The following is a 23,605-nucleotide window of genomic DNA, read 5'->3' as shown; positions in this document are numbered from 1 at the left end:
GCCGAGGCCGGGCTCGAAAACATCTCCGGTCTCCGCCGTCCCTCACCACAGCCTGCTCGCTCCCAGGACGGCGCCGCCCGGCGATTGGCCGCGGCGCGGGCACGTGACGCGCGGGCACGGGACGGGCAGGGCAGCGTGAGCGCCCCGCCCCCGGCCCGCCGCCCCTTCCGTCCGCCCGCCCCGCCCGCGGCCCGCCGCTCTAGAGGCGCCGGGAGAAGCTTCCCGAGCCGGGGGCGGGGGTCGGGGCGTACCAAGTGGACGCAGGGCAGTGGGGTCGGCGGGAGCCCCACGTCGCCGTCTCCCCTCCGCCGGCTCCGACCCCAGAAGGCAGGGGCTGAGAGAGCGAGGGAGTAGCGCAGGCGCCGCCTCGCCTTGTGCAGTGGCCACCACCGTGGCTTGACTGGAAACTTCTGGAAATGGCGGCGGCGACGAGGAAGAAGAGGCTCTGTCTACGTAGGGTATTCACACGTTATTTTTTGCGGGGGCGGGCGGACGAGTTTGCCAGCTGGGACCCGGGAGACCGACGCTGCGCCCCGGGCTGGAGGCGGAGGCGGGTGTCCGCCCGGCCGGCGGCGCGCGGTGGGCCCGGGGCGTCCGGAGAGGCGGGCACCCGCTTCCGCGCACTGCGCCTGCGCGCCGTCCGGCCGCACCTGCGGGATCCCGGGGACCCGCGGGGCCGCGACGCGCCCTCACCTGCGCCAGGTGGGCCCGGGCCCGTCCCGAAAGCACATCCACGTGCACCTGCCCCCAGGCCCGCACGCACTGTGCAGTACGCCCTCTCCCAGTCACACGTTCGGATAACCTTTTTAGACAAATTTCGGTGCATTTTCCCCCAACCGCTCGGGGCACTGCCAGCTGGAGCACTGCGCAAAGGAAAAGTCACCGCCTCGGCAGCCCCGCTGCTGGCAGTCTGACTTCCTCTGGAGGTTAATCCGCGACAGTTTGTACTTGCCCTTATTTAACCACCGAAGGGATTACATAATCGGAGGGAAACCATTTTATTCTGAGTTGCTTCTGGTGGCTTTTTATTTACAAGGAGGTTAATCCGCGACAATTTGTGCATGCCTTTATCTAACCATCAGAGGGCCCTCATCGTTGTGGCCTCTAAACTACAGCACGGGTTTGTGACTTAGTGAAGTTACGAGTTTGTCATTAATCAGCAGATGAGATATTTCAGACAGAGAAAGCTACATCCCAGTATTTAATTATATAAAGCATAAACTTGCATTAAAGATCACTATTTTTTCCTTTCCTACATTTCTCCCATCTTTAAATACATCAGGTTCAATATGAGTAGTAAGAGTGCACCTTGTGGCTAGAAGTGGAACACTGTTACATTAATTTGCATATTTATGGCATGAAGTAACAAATCCACTAAAAATTGATAACCAACTCGTCTGACTTCTCAAGTGGTTGAGTTGGTTCTCATTTAACTCAATGTAATGACAAAAGCAATAACTTTCTACAGCAGTACAAGCCTCAGTTAAAAACTGAAAGCAAATCTTGAATTTGCTGAAATCAGTTAACCATAATTTATGGCAATAACTACATGCACAGCCTTGTTACTTAAAAATCAGATTACGTGGGTGATTGTGATCCAAGGCATTGTACTATGACTAAGGACACTATCTGTACAAAGTTCATTGTAGAAGTTTGTAAAATTTCTACAACTTGCAAAAAAATTTTAAACTCCTTTTAAGATTACATGTGACACATTATAAATCAGCCACAGTTACTGGAAAGGTTCAAATGAAACTTATGAAGGGAAGAGGAGCTAATTTTCCTTTTTAATGTGAAACTAGAAGTACATATCAAGAAGGTAATTCTTATTATGGATATAATAGGATAGAGGCCTGAAAAGAAGCTGGAGCTAGTTGACTATGTTGCTAAGGCTCTTCATTGTAGAGCCCTTTGATTAGTTCAAATGTCTTCAGCAAGTGGGCAAAATGTTTTTTTAATAGCACCAGGAGGTCAAGGATCCCAAGCAATAAACATCACTCTTAGCCAAGGTTAAGTTTTATCACACTTATTTAGGATTATTACTACCACTTAAAATGTGCATATGTGGTATGTGAAATAGAAGCCATCTGCAAAATTTACTTTCTTTCCAACTTACTTCTTACCGTTAGAATCAACTACTGTTATGTTTTCTACATGCAGTTCAGTTAGATCATTCAAAAAATCCTGCCATATTTCAGGAAGGTAAATTAATAAAAAATACAATCTCAGTCATGGCTTACCATATTGACAGTCTATACAGACATAATGCTTGGGCAGTGAATACCCATATGATTGTCACTTGCTGTAGGATTTACTAGGACAGTCACTCTGTCCACTTACAGCAAGTACTTCTGAGGAACTGGTAGCCTTCCCTAGCAACATTCAGCAGCCACTCCAAAAACCACCAGAAAAGCCAGGTATGAGAATTTTTGCCCAATAGGAAGAATGACAAGTTGAATTATTTGTTGCTTTATTTTTGTAATATGAACATTTCCTCCCTAAATATCTCTTTTTGAAAAAAACAGCACAGAGCTAGGAACTGAGAAGAGGAAATGAGGGAGCAAGTGGTGTTAGCTAGATACATCAACAACGCCAGCTTCTCTTTATTGGTTTAAGAAGCAGGCTAGGCTATAGCTGTCATCTCTAGCAACCGAAAACTGGCAAAGAGTTTTGAATCAGTGTGTTCATATATCTTTGGAACCATCGTGGATTACTGTAATGAAATTTTACCTGCCAGATGTTTTTAAAAGCCTATCTGTAATTATTAAAAACCAGTGTTCTTATGTAAAAAATTAGTACAATTTTCAAGAAGAATGGGCAAAAAAAATTTAAGCAAGATTCAACTCAAAATCCTAATACATACTACTGTAGTGCAATGTAAGTGATGATCTAAAAGTATGTTTTGATAATGGTATAACAGTATGCCTATTAAGACCTAAACAAATTTTCTGCTTCTAAAATAGAACATAATAACCAATATCCTTAATACATAACTTGTTTTCTCAACCAGTATCTGAAACCTTCCCCTACTTGGGGAAAAAAAAGTCAAGAAAGTTAGACACTTTTTACAATAGTAACTTTAAAGGAATTTAAATTTTTCATAATTTTTAATTTTTTTGTATGTATTTTTTCATAATTTCAAATAAAAGCCTAACAGCTAACAAAGAGAAGACAGACTATTTTTTTAAAAAAAGAAAAATAATAATAAAAGCATTCCATTGCCTATGGGAAGAAGGTCTGAGGGCTCTGGGGCAGAAGGGAGCATTTTCACTGTTATTTTTTTGTGCCTCTTGAAAAATTACTTTTGCTGTTACCTTCTTAGGTGAAAAATGAAAATTTGTAAAGGCAGTCTCAAAAAGTAAAATGTTTGTTCATGTTTTTAAGCATCATATACTCATCTGTCATATGACTAAGGCCAACCAGTGACTTGGAAAACTCCTGAAACAGTTGGATTATTTAGATCTACCCCTGAATTAAAGCTGGCTATTAATTTTTTATTCCAGCTTGCAGAACACATAGCTAGTTTCCTGAACTGGATGTTATATACAAAGGGTTTTATTCTAAGTTGAAGTATGCATTCGGTTTCTAAGCTTGTAATATGCATTCAACTGAGGAGCATATTTCCCATTCCCACTGAACTTTCAAACTTAAGTTATACTTCCAGTTCCTTCACCTAGTTAGTTGTTGTGTACCTGCAGTGTCTGAGAAGGCAATGGCACCCCACTCCAGTACTCTTGCCTGGAAAATCCCATGGACGGAGGAGCCTGGTAGGCTGCAGACCATGCGGTCGCCAAGAGTCAGACACGATTGAGCGACTTCATTTTCCCTTTTCATTTTCCTGCATTGGAGAAGGAAATGGCAACCCACTCCAGTGTTCTTGCCTGGAGAATCCCAGGGACGGGGGAGCCTGGTGGGCTGCCGTCTATGGGGTCGCACCGGGTCGGACATGACTGAAGCGACTTAGCAGCAGCAGCAGCAGCAGTGTCAGAAGAGTGAAGAATAATGTCAAAGTGTTTTGTACCTTCCTTCTTTAAAAATAATAAACAGTACATCTAAGTACATCTAAAGACAACTACCTTATCGTTGTTACACCTACAGTCTGCTTGACGTATCACTTACCAGTTGAAATTACAGTAACTTTGTGCCACAATATAAAAATGTTTAAAGAAAATACTAACAAATAAGGTTTATAGAGAGATCATATTAAGATTTGGCTACGGCTAAAGATGGGAGAGCAAAATATACTTGAAATTTGACAGAGTTTTTATTTCACAGTACCCTAATATTGATAAAAGTGAAGAGGCAGTTGAAAATGGTGCTCTGAAGTTCTGACATGATACTTAATAGCTGTAAGTTGCTAGGTTACAAGCAAAGTGTACACAGATGGAAATGAACAAGTAGTATAAAAAATTTAGGTAGATAGGAGATTCATATTTTATTTTTCCACTGACATATTTACAGCGAATATAAATTAAAGGCCTGCTTGCACACCAAACCCAGGTCCTTTTGGTGGTTCAGTCAAAGAGGTAAGACCTCCAGCTGGCTCACAGGAGAAGCGTCCACTCCTGAAAGAAAAGTAACATTAAGCTGACTGCTAATGATTACCATTTATAATTGTTACCTCACAACAGCCCAGATAAGAAACTATTTCTCTCCCAAGAACTAGCATGGACTATTTAATGCAAACATCACTACTGCTGCAAGATTTTCACTTCCTAAATATGAAAACTGATATATAAAATATGAAATATGAAAAATATAAAAATAATCCTAATACTAGTTCTCACTCAGCAGTGAACATGTATCAGTGGCTCATTAAATCTTTACAACAATGCCAAGAGACAAGGGACACTGGCCAGAGTGTTTTACAGACACAGAAACCAAGGCTGGGGTGAGTCAGCGTCTGCCCAGAGATGAAAGCTAAGAACTCAACCCCAGAGGACGTTTTCAAAAATCATGTTTTAATAAACTAGAGCATTACATTTATTCTTTTTATATTTGAATTTTATTTTGACTTGAGATCCATTGTCACAGGGAACACATACTTAATATACTATACTTGGAAACAGAAACTGAATTCTTTGAGAGATTTGAGGGTTTGGGAGGATGTCCCTTAAAAGCAGTGAAGATGAAATTAATTTGTATTGATGTTTTTAAAGGCTAAATTATTAGTATTTTTCAACAGTAGGCTCCAGATCAGGGTGGCTATCACAGCCACACAGAAAACAGGAACAGGTCCTCCTACAGTTCTATGAAGAGAGGCAGCAAGAGGTAGATGAACCTGTCCTCTTTTCACCCCCACACATACTTTCCCAGGTGATCTTTCAGGCTCAACCTCTGTCCTGTCTGACCTCTGCTGCTAGAGCCTCGCTCAGCACCTACTCCTGTTTCACCCTCCTATTCCCTGGCTTTGTTCATTTACCTTGTTCCTGCCACAGATTTCAGCTGAAGAACTTACTCAATTAAATCTTTTTATTCCCTCTGGCTTTGCCCTTCACATTCTGTCATCAATCTTACAAGTCTATTTTTAGAGCCCTAGAAAATCATTTGTTGAGGGGACAGGAAAATGACACCACATAATCATTTATAAGCTCTTTCAAGATATTATATTATATAATGCAAGTAACTAGTATAATAAAGAATACCTACAAAGTCAGAAATCAGTTAATATATCTGCATTATAGGTTTACTATGAAAACCAAATACAAAAGCAGTCACTACACTATCTGTTAGAGCCTAAAATTAAAGTTGTAGGGTAAGTGGCAAAATGCTATAAAAACAGTATTTTGCTTTGTAATTTTTTTTAATGTTAACTGGTAGCAACCCCCTCTAGTATTCTTGCCTGGAGAATTCCATGGACAGAAGAGGAATCTGGTGGGCTATAGTCTATGGGGCCACAAAGAGTCAGCCACAACTGAGCAGGCTCACTTGCTGCTCTTGACTACCAGTAAAACAATAAATTAATTCACTTTGAGGGACCTTTCTTCTCCTTACTATGTTCCTTCTTGTGGAAGACATTTTCTGTACCCCAAAGAATTCTGTAAAATTTAAAATATCTTTTTAAAACTAAATATGAAGAATTCAAGTTGGATTTAAAATTAGTTTCAGATAATCCATACTAAAAAACAACCTCTATTCATCAGTAATTTGAAAGCAGGGTTAGATGTTATGTTCAATACTTTAAAAACAATCCCTAGCACACAAATATTTATAAATGTCAAAAGAAGGAATATTACATTACCATCAGTTTAGCATTTTCTTTCTAGCCATCATTTACCAAAATAAAAACAGTTCTGAACCACAGAGACAGTTATCTTTACCAGTTCTGGCCAGAGTATACATGATAGCAGGGCTCAAAAGTCAGTTACCACAGAACCAGTTTTGCACCTCTGTCAAATATTAAGGCAGAGCACTTTATTATAAAAATACTAATAAGAAGTAGCCAGATTTGGATAATTTAAAGAATAACTATAGCTGTATTTTGATTACTGCCATTTTATTCACTTAAAAAATTTTGGGCTGCACCACGTGGCATGTGCGATCTTAGTTCCCACGCACTATGTCCCTGCAGTGGAAGTGCAGAGTCCTAACCATTGGACAGCCGGGGAATTCCCTATCTCAACTTTTTAAATAAGAGGTAATAAGAAGGAAGTAAAAATAGATTGAGAAACCAGTAATTCTAAAGTCTTTGGCTCAAATCTGGAACAATGTCAAAAACTCCCACTGAAGAACTATTTAAAATTACTAATAAGCAACATCCCTATTATTAGATGTCGAAAATGCTTAACTGTGCTACTTAGTTCCTGTTTATTAATGTTCAAATACAATGTTACAGTACCCCCTGGATTAAAAACAAACTCTAATTTTACCCCTGGTAATCTCATCCAGGGGCTTCCCTGGTGGCTCAGACTATAAAGAATCTGCCTACAGTCCAGGAGACCCAGGTTCAATCCTGGACAGAGGAGTCTGGTGGGCTAGTCCCTGGGGTCGCAGAGTTGGACACAACTGAGCAACTAACACACACAATCTCATCCAGACTTACAACTTTAAATGCCATCTATTAATATAATAACTTGGAGAAGGCAATGGCACCCACTCCAGTACTCTTGCCTGGAAAATCCCATGGATGGAGTAGCCTGGTAGGCTGCAGACCATGGGGTCGCGAAGAGTCGGACATGACTGAGTGACTTCACTTTCACTTTTCACTTTCATGCACTGGAGAAGGAAATGGCAACCCACTCCAGTGTTCTTGCCCAGGGACGGAGGAGCCTGGTGGGCCGCTGTCTATGGGGTCGCACAGAGTTGGACACGACTGAAGCGACTTGTCAGCAGCAGCAGCAATACAATAACTAACAAATCCCCAATGTGTATTTCCAGCCCTAATGTATTCCCTAAATTCCAAGCTTGTATCTACCTTTTAGCCACTCTACCATGAATGTCTAAGTAGGCATCTCAAACATGCTAAGTAGCACATCTAAAACAAAGTGACTTTTCTTCCCCAAATTTGCCCTACCTCAAATCTTCTTTAGTTAAAGGAATCAGAGGTACTCATACTAAAAAGTCAGGAAGCATTCATAATTCCTCTGTCCCACAACATCCATTAAATTTTAAACTATTTTTTACACAGCAACTAGGATGATACTTTTAACAAGATCACGCCTATCATTCCCTGCTGAAAACACTCAACAGTTTTTTATACTGAGGATTCAACCCAAATTGCTTACCTGGGTCTCTACCTCTGACCTCTTCCTCCCTCATCACCTCACTTCAACCATAATGTCGTCTTACCTTTCCTCCAGGACCTTAACACATCTTTCCCCTCTAAAACATTGTTCCTCCAGATTTTTACATGATTCCTTTGGGCTTATTCAGGTCATTAACTTACCACCTGAGAAAGGCCTCCCCTGACTAAATTTACCTCCAATCATTCTCCCAGCATTTATTACTCAGATATTACACCAATTAAAGGACTTCCCTGGTGGCTCAGACGGTAAGGCGTCTGCCTACAATGTGGGACTCCCGGATTCAATCCCTGGGTTGGGGAGATCCCCTGGAGAAGGGAATGGCAACCCACTCCAGTACTCTTGCCTGGAGAATCCCATGGACAGAGGAGCCTGGTGGGCTACGGTCCATGCGGTCACAAAGAGTCGGACACGAATGAGCAACTAAATTTTCACTTTACACCAGTTGTCTTCATCACTAGAATATAAAATATATGACGACTTTACCTTGTTCATAATTTGTACACACAACCTAAGATATAGTGACTGGCACACAGCACGTATCCAGAAATATTTGTGAAACAAATGCTGAGGGAATGCAATAAAGTAGACAAAGCAAGAGAAATACTGTAATGTGAAATGCAAGAGGTTGCACTTCAGCAGCTTCCATAATGGAGACTGATTCTTCAAAGTGGAAATGTTTTATTCCTCAAAATATTTTCAGTGTAGCCCAAGAAAGTGAGGAAGCAGGAAGAGAATGCCAAGCCTCTTTTAAGTAAATTCATTTCAAGTGTTGAAAGAACAGTGTGTTTTTTAGGGGCAGCTTGCCTTTGCTAAACTTAAGTTATCCTGAACTGACCTCTTTTTCTCATTGTATGTTAGTTGTTTAGTCATGTCCAACTCTATGTGACCCCATGAACTATAGCCCACCAGGATCCTCTGTCATGGGATTCTCCAGGCAAGAATACTGGAGTGAGTTGCCATTCCCTTCTCCAGGGGATCCTCCCACCTAGGGATCAAACCCGGTTCTTCTGCATTGCAGGTAGATTCTTTACCATCTGAGCCACAAGGGAAGTCCCTTTTTCTTACTAGGTAGGGTCAGTTGTCAGCCAGAACACTGAGGGAGTACTTCCAGCAGACCACAAAACCATGCACAGCCTCTTGACCTAGTAATTCAACTTCAGAGAATTGTTTACAACAAAAAGTAGGAAAATATATTTTAATACAGTGTCATAAAGGTCACATCATAGTTGTCTCAATATATCAGAATACTATATGGCCTTTAAAACCTACAAATATGTTGAGACAAGGAAAATTTCATGACATAAGCAGAAAAAAAATACAAAGGGAATACGACTATTAAACTATGCAAACATTGCTAGTATTAAGAGAGAATTTTAAGTAATGTGAACACTTAGATAAGGAATAGGAGTTTGTTTGGAAGCAAAAGTTCAGGGTGAAAACAGAAAGGAATAATTAGAATAACATAACCTGGATAAACAATGTTTAAGTTGAAAAAGATCTAGATATTCTAACTGATTGTAAGCACAATGTAATGGTATAATGATGTGAGGTAAGAATTGATGTAATTAGACTGCATTATTATAAGCATGATGTCTGGAATAAAGATGACAGTCCCACAGTGTTCTACATGCTGAGTATGTATCTCAAATACTGTGATTAGGCCAAGTATCACATTAAGAAAGTCATCAGCCAACTAGAAGACATACAAAGGAGGGAGACCAAAACTATGCCATGTAAGGAAAAACAACGAAATAACTGTGGATATTAAGATATGAGAAAAGAGATGAGGAAGATGACATAGCTGTTTCGAGTAACTAAAGATCTGTCATTTGGAAGAGGTCTAAAAATTATCCTGTGTTTGTTCAAAGGAGAGAATCTTGGGACCTCTATGTGGAAAAGAGGAAGACAGACATTGAGTCAAATTCTGGCAGCATGAACTTTTAAACAACGAAATAGGTTTCTATTTGTAGTAAATCTGCCTTCATTATAAATATCCAGGTATATACCAGATGATTATCTGACAGGGTTTTAGAGAGGGTAAAAAAATCATTTCTTTAAATGACAAGTTGGTTTAGACAGCATTCAAGGCTCCTGAAAACTCCGAAAGACTTACAGTATAAAATTTTTTAAGTTTACATGAAAGACTAACTTAGGTTAAGCCATTAAAATTTATTAAAAAGGAATTAAAAAGAAATACCTCGGCCCAGGTTTTGGGATTTTGCCAGCCTTCAGTTCATCAATAATTTCTTCAATATCTTTAGGTGTCAGATCCTCCTAGGAAAAAAACATAAAACAGTCATATTAAAATTACATCCTACTACTAAAATCAGTGTGAATCCCTAGTATCAGTTTCTTATTGTCTGTCCCAGTTTACGAGTTACTTACCAAGGCAGCACACCTGAGTAACTCTTAGACATAGCCTGTCCTGCCAGATGCAATCGCAGTAGGAGCTACAGCTGAAGGGGCAGCACAAAGCGGTGCTCTGAGGGGGACAGTTCTGCATTTGAGCTCAAGTTCCAGCACTTACTAGCCAATCTTAGAGAAATTACTCAGCTTCCCCAAATTTGTTTCTTCATTTCTCAACTGACTTCAGAGTGTTTTGAGGTTTAAAAGCGAAAATACATAAAATAGAACACAGGCATGCACATGCTCAACAAATGCTATATCCCTGAAGAATCGGTGAGATGCACTGGCATTCATAAACAGTACATGCCTAGTATCTATCACTAAGCTAAATACCTAATACTCTAGTGATATCTTCTTGATTTCACAGGTGAAATTCAACCTGTTTCAAACTCCACTTAATTTTCCAAGGGAAAAGTAATTTTGGACATATTTATTTAAAAAATTCTGACTGTCCAATCCCCATTTCAACCACAGTAGCTTTGTATTTTGTACACTGTACACCTGTGTAAAATTCTGACCTCAAGAAAGGATTGTTATTTAAATAATAAATACAATTAAAACACACAGACACACTCCTAACCCTGGCTGCGTGATAGGTTTAGTCAAAACAGAACAGGGCAAGATTAAAATAAGAGGAAAATGCCTAAACTACGTTATATCCCCTCTACCCCTCTATTAAGTCCTTAAGATGTTTTGAGGCCTCTGGTACTAGAATAGAGAATCATGCTTCCACACAGTGTCTTCAGTGCCTTGCCATACAGAAGCCCTTTAACAGATGATAAACATTTATAGAAATAAAAACTGCTTAGAGTTCAAAAGATGCTCAGAACCTCAAAACTGTAAGGAATCTTTAAACTCATCTAGTGATTTTTATCCCTCACAACTCTTTACTATGAAAATTTGAAAAGTATACATGAATAATCATGAATGAAAGCCACCCATTTGTGTCCAACTCTTTGAGACCCATAGACTGTACAGTCCATGGAATTCTCCAGGCCAGAATACTGGGGTGGGTAGCCTTTCCCTTCTCCAGGGGATCTTCCCAACCCAGGGATCAAACCCAGGTCTCCCGCATTGCAGGCAGATTCTTTACCAGCTGAGTCATGAGGGAGGCCCACATGAATAATCATATTTCTTGTCATATCTGAATTATGTACAATATGCCTCTGGTTTTGTGTTTGTACTGTACCATTTAAAAGCAAGCTACAGATATCATGACACTTTACCTTAATAACCACAGCAGGCATCTCCTAAGAACTTTTTTTTTTGGCCATGCCACGTGACTTATGGGATCTTGGTTCCCTGACTAGGGATTGTACTTGGGCCACAACAGTGAAAATGTGGAGCTTTAACCACTGGACCACCATGGAACTCCCAGAATATTCTTAAATGTTCTTAAATAAAACAATGCGATTATCACACCCAATTAACAATAATTCCTTAATAAAATCAAATGTCAAGACCATATTCAAATCTACCCAACCATCCTCAAAATGTATATTTTTTCCCTAATTGGTAGCCATTCAAAGTTTATGTGACTATTTCATTTTATCCACCAGTCAACTGAGATCCATAAAAGTTACCTGCCTTACCAAAGACCAACCACGACTAGCTGCAAGAAGCTCTTGCATAAACCCATGGTCTACTATATTTAAACTTACAGTGCTTCATACAAAGCCTTGACTGTCTAATTCCTGCTTAAATTAAGATTGTCCTGATTATGAGTAAATGGCAGAAATGTAGGAAAGGGAAAGTTATTGCCATATTTTTAAAAGGTATTTTTTTTTACATATGAGAAAGAGGGGGTAAGAAATTTGAATCACCATCATTAAAATGAAGAAAATCCCTATAGGTAATAGAAGTATCCTAGAAAGGTAAAATGCCAAAGAAGTCCAATTTCATGTTCATTTAAAATAAAATCATAGATTTCCATTTCAGGCATGGCAGGCTAGCTATCCTGACTGAATGTCCTGCTGTTAACAACTATAAATGCTGAATAAAATGAAAAACAAAAACTTTAAAATTGTATTAAGACATTGACAAGGAAAAAGTACTCAGAGGTCCAAAACTCAATGAAAACTTTAGGGAGACAAGTGGAACACCAAACAAACTTGGCTTCAGGGTGTCACAGCCTACAGGGGCAAGGTACAAAGTCACGGGCACAGGAGGGCATCCAGACCACACAAAGTGGAGACACCCAAAGGGTATATTCTCAATATAAAGGAAGCCAGAAATTAAAACTGCCCTCAAAACACCCTGCTAGTCTGGAACCTTACACTTCAGGGGAAGAAGAGGAAGGATATAAGGAGAGGAGATTTCTTTTGGGCCAGTAGTATTTCCAAGAGCAAGAGAGAAGTAACATCAACTTCTGGAAGAATCTACTTTCAACACGGGCCTAAAAGAATTTCCATAAAGAAACTTCTAAGAGTTATGAGCTAACAAGATATTATGAATGAAAACCACGATATAATTAGGGTAGCAAGCAATTAAAAAAGATAACTAGAAAATGCCACACACCTGGATATTAACACCTCTAAAAAAAAAATAGGTCAAAGGAATAAAATTGCAAAACTTTAAAATATTTAGAACTAAATGATAAAAATATTACTTATCAAAACTTGTGAGATCCAGCTAAAGCAAATTTTAGAGAAAGGTGATACCATCTCTGTAAAATTTTTAAAAGACACAACAAAGTATGATTACCATGCCTGGATACATAGATTTTGAAAGTTTAAAAAACACATACAGGAAGAGTACATACTAAATTTATGATAGTGATTATCTCTGGGAATGAAAGGAAAGGAACAGGATTTTGAATGGGGGTAGGGGAGGTTTACCCTCAGGTATAGCTTATTTCTATGTCATGGCAACCCACTCCAGTATTCTTGCCTGGAGAATCCCATGGACAGAGGAGCCTAGAGGGCTATAGTTCATGGGGTCAAGCACAGTACATGTATAATAACAATGATAAAAATTATAATACCTGAAGCACATGTGGCAAAATGTTATTTGTTAAGCTGTGGTGTTTATTTTTTGTATTTAAGTTTTTGTTATTTAAAAGTTTTTAAAATGTATCCTGGAGTTAAATGCAAAAATGTTTAATGATGATAACTTTTTTTTGGATGACAATTTTTGAAAAATGTTCTGGTGGACAATAATGAGGAAGCTAAAACTGACATATTTTTATTAATAATTATTTGATTTTTAATAAACTTTGAAACCACAAAAAAAACTTCAATATTTATACCAACAGGAAATCAAGTATTTTAAATATAATGTCATACAAGTTTAATTTACATTAAGTAAATACTCACATAGTAGTTGTCATTTATTTGAACCATTGGTGCATTTACACAGGCCCCTAAACATTCAACTTCTATAAGAGTGAAAAGTTTGTCAGGTGTAGTCTCTCCAACCTTTATTCCTAAAAGTGTAAATAAGCACTGTAAGGATCAGATAATATTTTAATTGCAACACAGTTTAAGGAAAAAACAAAATCAACCCATTACAGAGGCATGTAAAAAGTATTTAAGAGCACTGAATTTCTTAAATTAAACAAACTCTGTATAATTATTATAGAACATTCAAGGATTTCTTAAGTGGACCTGTTCCTTTCTCAAACAGTCAAATTTCAAGGGCCTTATCTCTAGTGTTTATTGTTACATAACAGTGTATCAGACCATATAAATTTTGATCATTGATAATTAACCTACTATTGTATTGTAGCTATACAATCAGACTGGGGAAGACTCAGAAAACAGTTAATGTCAAAGATCATTAAGAATGTGAGGATAGTAAGTACTCTCAAATCTTTAGGGAAGGCATTTTGATAAAATCTGACCCGGCAAGTCTACATTTTGGAAACACCTTCGTGCACTTGGACAAGTATGCAAAGAGATGCATACGTGAAAGTAATTGCAGCATAATTTAACTTACATAGAAAATGAGGCAGACATACATATTATCATAGTCCAAATCAAGTGCAAAAAAGCAAACAGACATATTACATTCAACAATGAAAATAATTAAAACATTAGCTCTTAATCTGATATACCCAACTGTCATCACAAATTTACCTCAGAGGTACTGTCGTCACAAAACTGTACCTTAGAGGTCGGGGGATGGAATTTTAAGCAGACTTCAGCCTCTGTTTTATATACTTTAATACTGTCCAGCTATTTTTACAACATGCAAGTACTTTATATTCAGTAACAATAAGATTAAGAAACACCTCCTTTTACTTCATTTGATATGTATAGTGATAAACGTGACAATGGCAGTTTGCCCCTGTAGTAACATCTTCTTCCACACTTCCCTTCCTGAAGCATTCTTCCTGTTTCAAATCTTATTTGTTCCAAGTCTTGTTTAGAAGAATGAGGATAATACAGTCACTTCACGTGCCACATGCTATCACACAATGAGTGAAACTTACTTTTCTAAGCAACGAACACTTTAAAATTTTAAGAAGCTTTTAAAACATACTCAATGATTACGAAAGAAAATATGAAAACTCAGCTTTGAGAATGAAAACTAAAGAATACAGAATAGGAAGAAATAATGGTGGGCAAACACAGTAAGACAAAAATTTACTCATCAAGATATGATATGTAATGATAGTAAAAGTTGGAAAATTTAGGTAGAAAGAGGTCACATTTCAAAAGACAAATCTATTTTTTATAAACATTATAAATATACTGTGCCCCATACCAAGTTTTTTCTGAATGGCTTCCAGTATGCTGTCAGAGTTTCGGAGCATGCAAGGTGTGGTAGTGCAGACTTGAATGTGATACTTTCCAACAGGCTTTCGATTATACATTGTATAAAAAGTTGCTACTTCATACACTCTCATTGGAGGTACTTGTAAAATTTCTGCAACCTAAAATATTTTAATAATACGGTTACAATGTTTATTAATTGAGTTTTAGATATGTCATAAAAAACAATTTCAATACTGCTTCAATTTGGTTAAAACCAAAAAAGTTCTTTAGAAGCAGAAACTACATCTGTATTTGATATCTGCGAGGCTTAAGTCCTTCAATTTTGACACTTAAAAATCACACACATATCCAGGTCTTGACATGAAAAAAGAACTCGTTAAATGGCATTTCAAATAACGACAAATATATTAAACTTTTTCTTATCAGAGATTCTAAAGGAAATGTATTCTCAAAAGACATCCAACCCTGGGCTCATAGCTATGTTGAATCTAATTCTGTGGTACTAAATCAGGCTTACACCTCTGAACCTGGGGAACTCTCTCAAAATATACAAGCTGGCATCCACTCAATGGGATAATTGTAAGGCCCTGGTGTCTAACTAAAATAGTTCTCCTGAGCTGCTGTTGTGTACCTCCCTATACCTTGGTGATGGTTAAGTAACAATGCATGGGCCTCTGGATATTGTTTTTGTTGTAAGGTTGGGCTTTTCTTGGAGGGGAAAGGGCAGTAACATTAAAAGTCTCAAAGTGGAAAGAATTTTGATTGTATTCTCTGTATGCTATTTCTTCCTCTCGTGTACATACACATCCAGTTCTACATAGAATAGGACAATATTTTTAAAACATTTTTCACATTGGTTTCTCATTTATTTTGCTCTGCTAAGCTTGACACTCAGCAAGACTTTCAACAAGCTTACCATTATCAAAAACATAAATTTTTCAAAACAAAGTTATTTATGATTAGAAACACACCTAAATCATCACTAAGGAAGTTGGCTGTTATAAAAATAATGAGGAATTTAGAAATGCCCCCAAACATTTATTTATTGAAATAAAAAAGCACTTATGTTTACTAAGTATATTACTAACCAAACTTGCTTTATAACATTTTTCATAATCAAAACAAATCAACAAGGGTCCATAACACTGTTAGAGTACCGTGCCAAGTAAATAAGAGATCGATGAACTCTTATCTAAAATTTGCATCCAAGATTCCATTAGATAAACTGAGGACATTCCTAGACTCTAAGAAAGCCTCTTTAGACATTCCCCTTGTCACAATGAGAAAGTGACAAGGGGAATGAAGCAGAGCAGAATTTCTGCAGAAGTCAGTCAAGTACAAACTGCACAGAATTAGAGATGAGTCAGCCCCAGCTCTACCACTTAGAAATAATAATATATTAATTGGAAGAGCTCTATCTAGTCCAGAATCATCACCACAGATGAGCAAGTCCAGAGAAAAATCAGATCTCTGAGCTCAAAGTAAAATATATTTTCCATTATATCAATGGAATAATAATCACACTGGCTTATTAGCCATGTGATTCTCGCAAGAATCAAATAATATATATGGCTTTGTATTACACTCATAAATGATACACTATAACATAATACCATACAAATGTAGTACATTAAAAGGATATGAATAAACTTATAATCTGGATTACTGCTGAAAACACTATTAGGAAAAAAATGAATCCTAAAATATGCGTGAATATACTAACTGTATTTAAATGGGTCACTCAAAAGATTTCCCTAGGTTGTTGATTCCAAGCTGCCATAATCAAATGTCACAAATACCATGTATTATAAGGATTTTAATTAAAGCCTGAGGCCAAAAATGCAAAGTATTAAAAAGATTCACATTAGCTGTGAGACCTTTTTCTCTGCAATTCTAGTATTTAAACAGTACATTCCTTTTCAGAATATCCTGACAGCAAATTATACATATTTGGGATCTTTTTTTCCCTCTCAAAGACAGAAAAAAAGCCTCTTTCACTCTAATGCCCTTACTATTTCTTGCAAGGATAAAAAGCTCCACCCTTTCAGTTTTCTGCATTATTAAAGGAACCAACAGAAACATAAATATAATTTAGGGTATGAGATATAGAAATGATTTGTTATTGTTCAGTTGCTAAGTCGTATCCAACTCTTTGCAACCCCATGAACTACAGCACACCAGGGCTCTTTGTCCCTTACTATCTCCCCGAGTTTGCCCAATCCGGGAGAACTTCAAATTCCTGGATTATGACATTAATGACCGTCAAAGAAATTTCCACATAAGGAAGTTACTATACACAACCTCTCCTCTTTTTTAACTAACACAAAAATGAAGTACCTTGTTCATAGCAGAGATGGGCAGCCATCCATTCTGTCTCTGGGCTAAATCCAGAACTGGAAGCACAGCTGCTGCCTTATGCCCTTCTGGGTAGTTTTTCACAATGGCCTCTATCCTCTGTATCAGAGAAAAAGCACTTGTTTTTATATCTCTGGAAGACACTAAATATTCTGTAAGTTAATTATAATGTTAATTCAGTCATACCTTATAGTTTTCTGGTGTGAAATCAAATGGAGTTTCTGGGTTATTCTCAGGAGTATCTCTGTGCTACACAAAAGAAAAAAAACATTTCTCAAAATTATCAAAATTCCCTGAAAAGTATGAACAACTTTGTACCTTACTACTACTGATCATTTAATTTCTTCACTTTGATTCAAACATGATATACGTCAATCTATCCTTGCTTCAAAAGCAATGGCTAAACTAATTATTAACTACATATCTGATAAGTATGATTACCAAAATAATATTAGCAGAATTAAAAAATTTAAACATTTTCAAAATCACCCTTTGTAAGTTATAAAAAGTAGCTTTAGGATCAAAAACCAAAAAAAGTATAATGCAACTTGACAAGAGAATATGATCTTCTAACGTAGTATAATTACAAAAAATTACCGATTATTGGGAAGCCTTATGAAATTAAGACACAAAATTTTGAGCGTGACAATATGTACATTTTTCCAAAAGAATGTACCAGATTATCAAAGGGACCCACTATCTACTACAAAAGCACCATCTCTTCCCAACCAACAGAAACTAGCCCACAGATAGTTTTCCATAACAGAAACTAGCCAACAGCAAGCTTTATTTCTTCTCCAATAAGAGCAGGCCCTTTTCAAACACTGACAAGTAATAGCATGTCAACAGGAAATCAAATGAGTCACACTGAGATTAAAACTTACATCAATTAATGTTTTGTACACATGGTGAAACAGAACTGAATCCCTTGTCAACTCTCAAAGTTCTGCTTTTTCAAGGACATGGAAAAGGAAACAAAGTTTCTTTGGACAATTATCTCAAATATTTTCAGACGAAGACAACAAAATGGACAGCAGGACTCTACTTATTAACAGTATGGCTAACTCATTTATTAAGATTCAGCCTTAAAATAATTCATTTTCCAAAACTATACCATCAACTGAATCATCACACAACTCCACTAAACTGCCCTTAAACACTAGATTGATTTCTGAAAAATGTACCTTGTCACAGAAAGGGCATACTTAGTCTTTCTGAATTGTGCAATTGTGCAACCAATCAACATCTACCTGTAGTGAAACCCTGGAAACCAAAAACATGAAGGACAACTGCCAATGTATTTGCTGTATTACTGAAATCCGTGAGTTTCAAGCTGGTGCCATTTTGGGATTCCCCAATTTGCAGCCTCAGAATCTTCAGTCAGCCAACATAAATGATCTTGAAAAATCCACAGTATGACAAGAAATCAGGTTAAGGCTCACGGTTATTTCACCAAGGAATAATCTAAATTCTTAATCCCAGGGTGGCCCTGGTACTAATTTAACTTGAAATGCAGTGAATTCAATTAACTATATTTAAACTCCCACAAACTCCCACTCCAGCAAACACCAAAGATGTTGCTCTTTAAGATAGCTGTATTTAACCACACTTCAAGTCCTTTCATTCTGAAGAAATCTTAGTAATTACTTACCACAAATAAGGCTCCTCCAGCTCCATTCTGAACAGCTGTCTTATGCAGATTTCTTATATGTTTTCCCTAAAATTTTAAGAAAGTTCAGTAAATCAAATGCCTTATGAAATTTTAAGATCAGTAATTTAAAATAATAGGATCAACTTACAAAGTTACCACTCATGGCTGAGTGGTAAAGGAAATGCAGATTCAAAGGTAAGGTTTCTACCTTGCTTGCCTACAGTACCACACAATAGTCAATCGAAGAGCCAGAACCACAAGCTATATCTCCTACGTTCTTTTGCAGGCAATTGCAGAGCTAATGTACCATTAACTTACTGCTTTTCACTTATGTCTGAATCAAATTGGATGCCAATTTTTATTCACTATGGATCTTCATAAACATGTTTCATTCTGTAAAAATGTATTGAACGTTACCCCCTTTTCAATCCTTCACTACTTTAGAAAATCCAGCCATAAAAGTATTAGTTCAGAAAGCTGCTCATAATTGACCATACTCAATTACTTTGGAAGGAATCCATTTGATTACTCTTTTTTTTTTTTTCCTTTCAACATGAAGGCAAGTCCCAGTCTATCCCATGATGGGCAGCTAAAACTCCAAGAGAAAAACTACAGCCTTAATGTCTTAGGCTTCAAAATCACTGTGGATAGTGACTGCAGCCATGAAGTTAAAAGATGCCTGATGCTTGCAAGAAAAGGTACAACAAACCTAGACAACATAATAAAAAGCAGAGACATCACTGCCAACAAAGGTCCATATAGTCAAAGCTATGGTTTTTCCAATAGTCATGTACAGATATGAGAGGTGGACCACAGTGTAGGCTGAGCACCAAAGAATTGATCTTTTTAAACTGCAGTGTTGGAGAAGACGCTTGAGAGTCCCTTGGATAGCAAGGAGATCAAACCAGTCAATCCTAAAAAAAATCAACCCTGAATATTCACTGGAAGGACTGATCCTGAAGCTGAAGTTCCAATACTTCAGCCACCTGAGGCAGAGCTGACTCCCTGGAAAAGCCCCTGATGCTAGGAAAGATTGAGGGCAGGAGGAGGAGGTGGTGACAGGATGAGATGGCTGAATGTCATCACTGACTCAAGAGACATGAGTTAGAGCAAGCTCCGGGAGACGGTGATGGACAGGGAAGCCTGGCATGCTGTAGTCCATGGGGTCACTGAGTTGGACACAACTTAGCAACTGAACAACCACCACCACCACAGGAGGGGGATAGGCAAGTGGGAAATCCAGGAAAAGAAAAAGCCAGAAAGAAGCCTCCAGTTCTGTGACTGACTCCAGTCTAGCTACAAGAGCTGAACCGATATGTGAGCTGCTGCCCACAAGGGAGCCAGACTGCAGTCTGAGTCAAGTTAATAGCCTACCTGCAACAATAACTACAACAAAATACTCTTTGGAGGAAATTTTAAAAATTCATAACCTCTATGACCATCATTCACAATATCCAGGACACAATCCAAAAGTATTCAACACACAACAAAAAAGGAAACAACTCATTTTCAAGAAAAAAAGACAACCAGTGGAGATTACCAAATAATAATTTCAAAATGACTACAACAGTGCTTAAGGACATAAAAATATCTTCAATGAATGAAAAGACAGAAATAGAAACCATAAAAAAAGAACCAAATGAAAATTCTAAAACTGAAAACATAATCCATGAAAATGCCACAACCCTTTCACCTCTATGAAAGTAATTAGTGGCTTGGCAGTGAGGCAGCATCAGTTGTAAAGTGATGTCAACAATAAAGAAAACGCTGGGCAATTTACTTAAGGAAAGATGGAAATAAGTCTATTCTGAGTAACTTTTGGCTCCATATTTCATAATTTTTAGGCAATTCTTGACAATCATTCAGTAAGTTATTACTGCACGGAAACGAAAAATAAAGTTCAAGGAGATTAAAAATTATGGCTCAAAGTCACACAGGTGTCCTCCACTAGACACAGTACTAAATTCTGGATATTTTTTAATCAATGACAAGCTGAAAAAAGCCTGTGGCTGAAGAAATTGGCAGCTAGCTAATAAAGCTGCAATTATAACAAAATAAGCCATTTCTTTGAAAATGTAAATGATTCCCTTCAAAGTTTCTCTTTTAGGAAAGGAACTTCATTAGTGAAACCTCTTTACACATATATTTCTGGACTTTTGCTAGGTCATCTGATATCCCAATATTTGTAAAAGATTAGAAGGGCCTGATTATATAAATTATAGAACATCTTCACAATAGCATATCATGCAGCATTAAAAATGACAAAATGTTTACTGACCAGGAAAGTTGCTCAAAATGTATAATGAGAAAAAACAGCCTACAAAAACAGTATGAACAATATGATCTAATTTTTTAAAATTCCGTAAGGTCTTTTCACTGCAGACATCGAAATGTTCACGTTTTGGTAATCTCCCGTTTGATAAAACTACGGGTGATTTTTATTTTTTGAACTTAAATCTATTTGCTGTTCCTAATATTATGCTTTTCTTATTTTGTCCTTTCCACCTAGAATACCCTCTCCCCAGTCCATCTGATCCCACCCCTAATCTATTCCTATTGCTTCTACGAAAAATTATACCACCTTCAAACCAAACTGGATGCTGTATTCATGAGTATCTCTAACACTGCACAGTTGATCCCTGAAGGATACTGGGGTTTAGGGGAGTATGCTAACTGGTTTTGTGAGGTTCTTTTTTTGGTGGAGCTGGGGGCAGGGGTGGGAATGGGGCAGTCAGTGCTTGCTGGGGTCTCAGTTCCCTGACCAGGGATTGAACCTGGGCCACAGGCAGTGAAAGCCTGGAATCCTAATCACTAGATCACCAGGGAACTTTCTGTGAAACTTCTAAGTAGTAGAATATACGAACATAACAGTCAGATTCCAAATGAGGTTCCTCCATATACCCTGGTGGCTCAGTCCAGTCGGTAAACAATCTGCACGCAGAGCGGGAGACCCGGGTTCAATTCCTGGGATTGAGATCCCCTGGAGAAGAAAATGGCAAACGACTCCAGTATTCTTGCCTGGAGAATCCCATGGACAGGAGCCTGGCTGGCTACAGTCCCTGGGGTTGCAATGAGTCGGACTCAACTGAGCGACTAAACCACCATATACTCTGGATCCTGCAGTAGTCTAGTATCTACTGTTGAGAAAAAAAAATACGTTTATAAAGTGGACCTGCTTAATACAAATCTGTTGGAGGATCAACTGAAACTTCACGTGTACGGTATTTACTACCTCAAGTTCCTACTGCATAAGACTATCAACTCCACAAGAATAGGGGATGTCTAAATCCATAGCTTAACTGTAATATGGGGGAAATAACAGTATCAACCTCTTAAATGAGATTTCGAGTGTGAAGAGTTAACAGTGCTTGGCACACGGAAAGCAGTAGCGGAATGTTGTTCCCTGTCACCATTATTATCCCATTTTGTCACCTGGAGCCCAGCAGGTAAGAGTGCATCCTCAAGCGTTTATTGAGAGACCAAGTCTGCACACGGGAATATCCGAGGACACCAGGGACAAACGTAGAGGCCCAAAGTCCGGAGAAGGTGCGGTGCGGCCACCAGGCGAAACCGGAACTCACTTGCGAGCTGCTGGGCTCCCCCCACGCCCAGAGCCCCGCCGGCCCTTTCCCCTGGGAACCGGCCCCACCGTCCCAAGGCCCAGCCGGGGACGCCCCGCCGTCCCCCTCCTCATCTCTGGGCGCATACTGTTCAGTGAGCACGAACGAGCGTTTCGCCCGGGGACTCAACTGTCCTTCCCCGAGTGAGACATGCTCGGAGGTCACGGGCGTCCGGCCCGAAGGACTCGGGCGCGGAGACACCCCACTCGGCCAACCTCCCCACAGCCACCGGGGGACCACGGGACGTCCCTCCGCGGAGCAGGACACCCGCGGCCGGCCACGCAAAGGTATCCTGGCGCCGCCCCCGAGCCTCCCGTCCAGGGGAGGCCTCGCTCCGCCGCCCCCCGGCCTCCCCGAAGACGGTGAAGGCCGCGGTGTCCTTGCCGCCGCCCGGGACCAGTCCCGGGCCCGGGCTCCCGCGTGCCTGCCGCTACAGGAGGCGCGGAGAGAGGCGGGGAGGGCGGCGTCCGCGTTCACTCGAGCCTCCTTACCCAGTGGGCGGCGAGGCCGGCCGCGCGGGCCCGTAACGCCGCGGAGAGGAACATGGCTGGCCAAACTGCGGGCCTCCGGGCCTCGCCGGGGACGGTCCCGAGCGGTCGGCACGTACGGCGTGCGCGCCCCCGAGCCCAGCCCGCGCGCCCAGGGCAGCGGGGGCGCGCGGGGACCGCTGGGGCCAGTGGGCGGAGACTTCCGGGCCCGGCCGGGGCGGGGCCCGCTGGCGCCCGGAAAGCGATCCGGCGGGCGGTGCTTGGGCTCCACATTTTGAAAGTAGTATCCAGGAACCTGGCTCTCCGCCGATCCGGGCTTATGGGGCGAGTTTCTCTCCTGGAGCCTTAAGAGGATTTAGCTGTCTCTCTTTTGATTGTACTTCTCTAGAAAAAGCTCCGTGGTAACCCCTATCAGTCGTGTGTTACACATTGCAGAATTGAAGGCAACTGGGCTGCCTGCTCTCGGCTCCCGTTCTTCTGCTTTGAGGTGCGAGCCTTCGTGTTTAGGGGGAAATAATACGATAATAATATAGTCTAGACTTGGCTCCGGAGTCGCGGAGAGTGGGAGGTGGAAGGCAAGCTGGACGGCCCTGAGTGACGACTGCCGGGCTGCGTGGTAGTG

At 39.8% G+C, this 23,605-nt stretch overlaps 1 protein-coding gene across 2 annotated transcripts; it reads right to left on the bottom strand.

The window, feature by feature from the left end:
• Positions 1 to 4,410: 4,410 nt before the first annotated feature.
• Positions 4,411 to 23,143, bottom strand: NDUFV2 (NADH:ubiquinone oxidoreductase core subunit V2). Of its 2 annotated transcripts, XM_019986854.2 has the most exons (8): positions 22,987 to 23,143; positions 18,876 to 18,941; positions 17,411 to 17,473; positions 17,207 to 17,323; positions 14,859 to 15,027; positions 13,466 to 13,575; positions 9,943 to 10,019; positions 4,411 to 4,565 (listed from the first exon to the last, which is right to left on the bottom strand). In XM_019986854.2, the coding sequence occupies exons 1-8, from the start codon at positions 23,038 to 23,040 to the stop codon at positions 4,472 to 4,474; spliced, it is 750 nt and encodes a 249-aa protein (XP_019842413.2). In that variant the 5' UTR covers positions 23,041 to 23,143; the 3' UTR covers positions 4,411 to 4,471. The 2 variants fall into 2 exon arrangements, with proteins under 2 accessions (XP_019842413.2, XP_070635041.1); XM_070778940.1 differs by lacking the exons at positions 18,876 to 18,941; positions 22,987 to 23,143 and adding an exon at positions 18,475 to 18,606.
• Positions 23,144 to 23,605: the final 462 nt, after the last annotated feature.

Source organism: Bos indicus, chromosome 24 (genome assembly GCF_029378745.1).
Source record: "Bos indicus isolate NIAB-ARS_2022 breed Sahiwal x Tharparkar chromosome 24, NIAB-ARS_B.indTharparkar_mat_pri_1.0, whole genome shotgun sequence".
NCBI lineage: Eukaryota > Metazoa > Chordata > Mammalia > Artiodactyla > Bovidae > Bos > Bos indicus.
The sequence above is the reverse complement of the archived record's forward strand: the minus strand, read 5'-3'. Positions and strand labels throughout refer to the sequence as shown.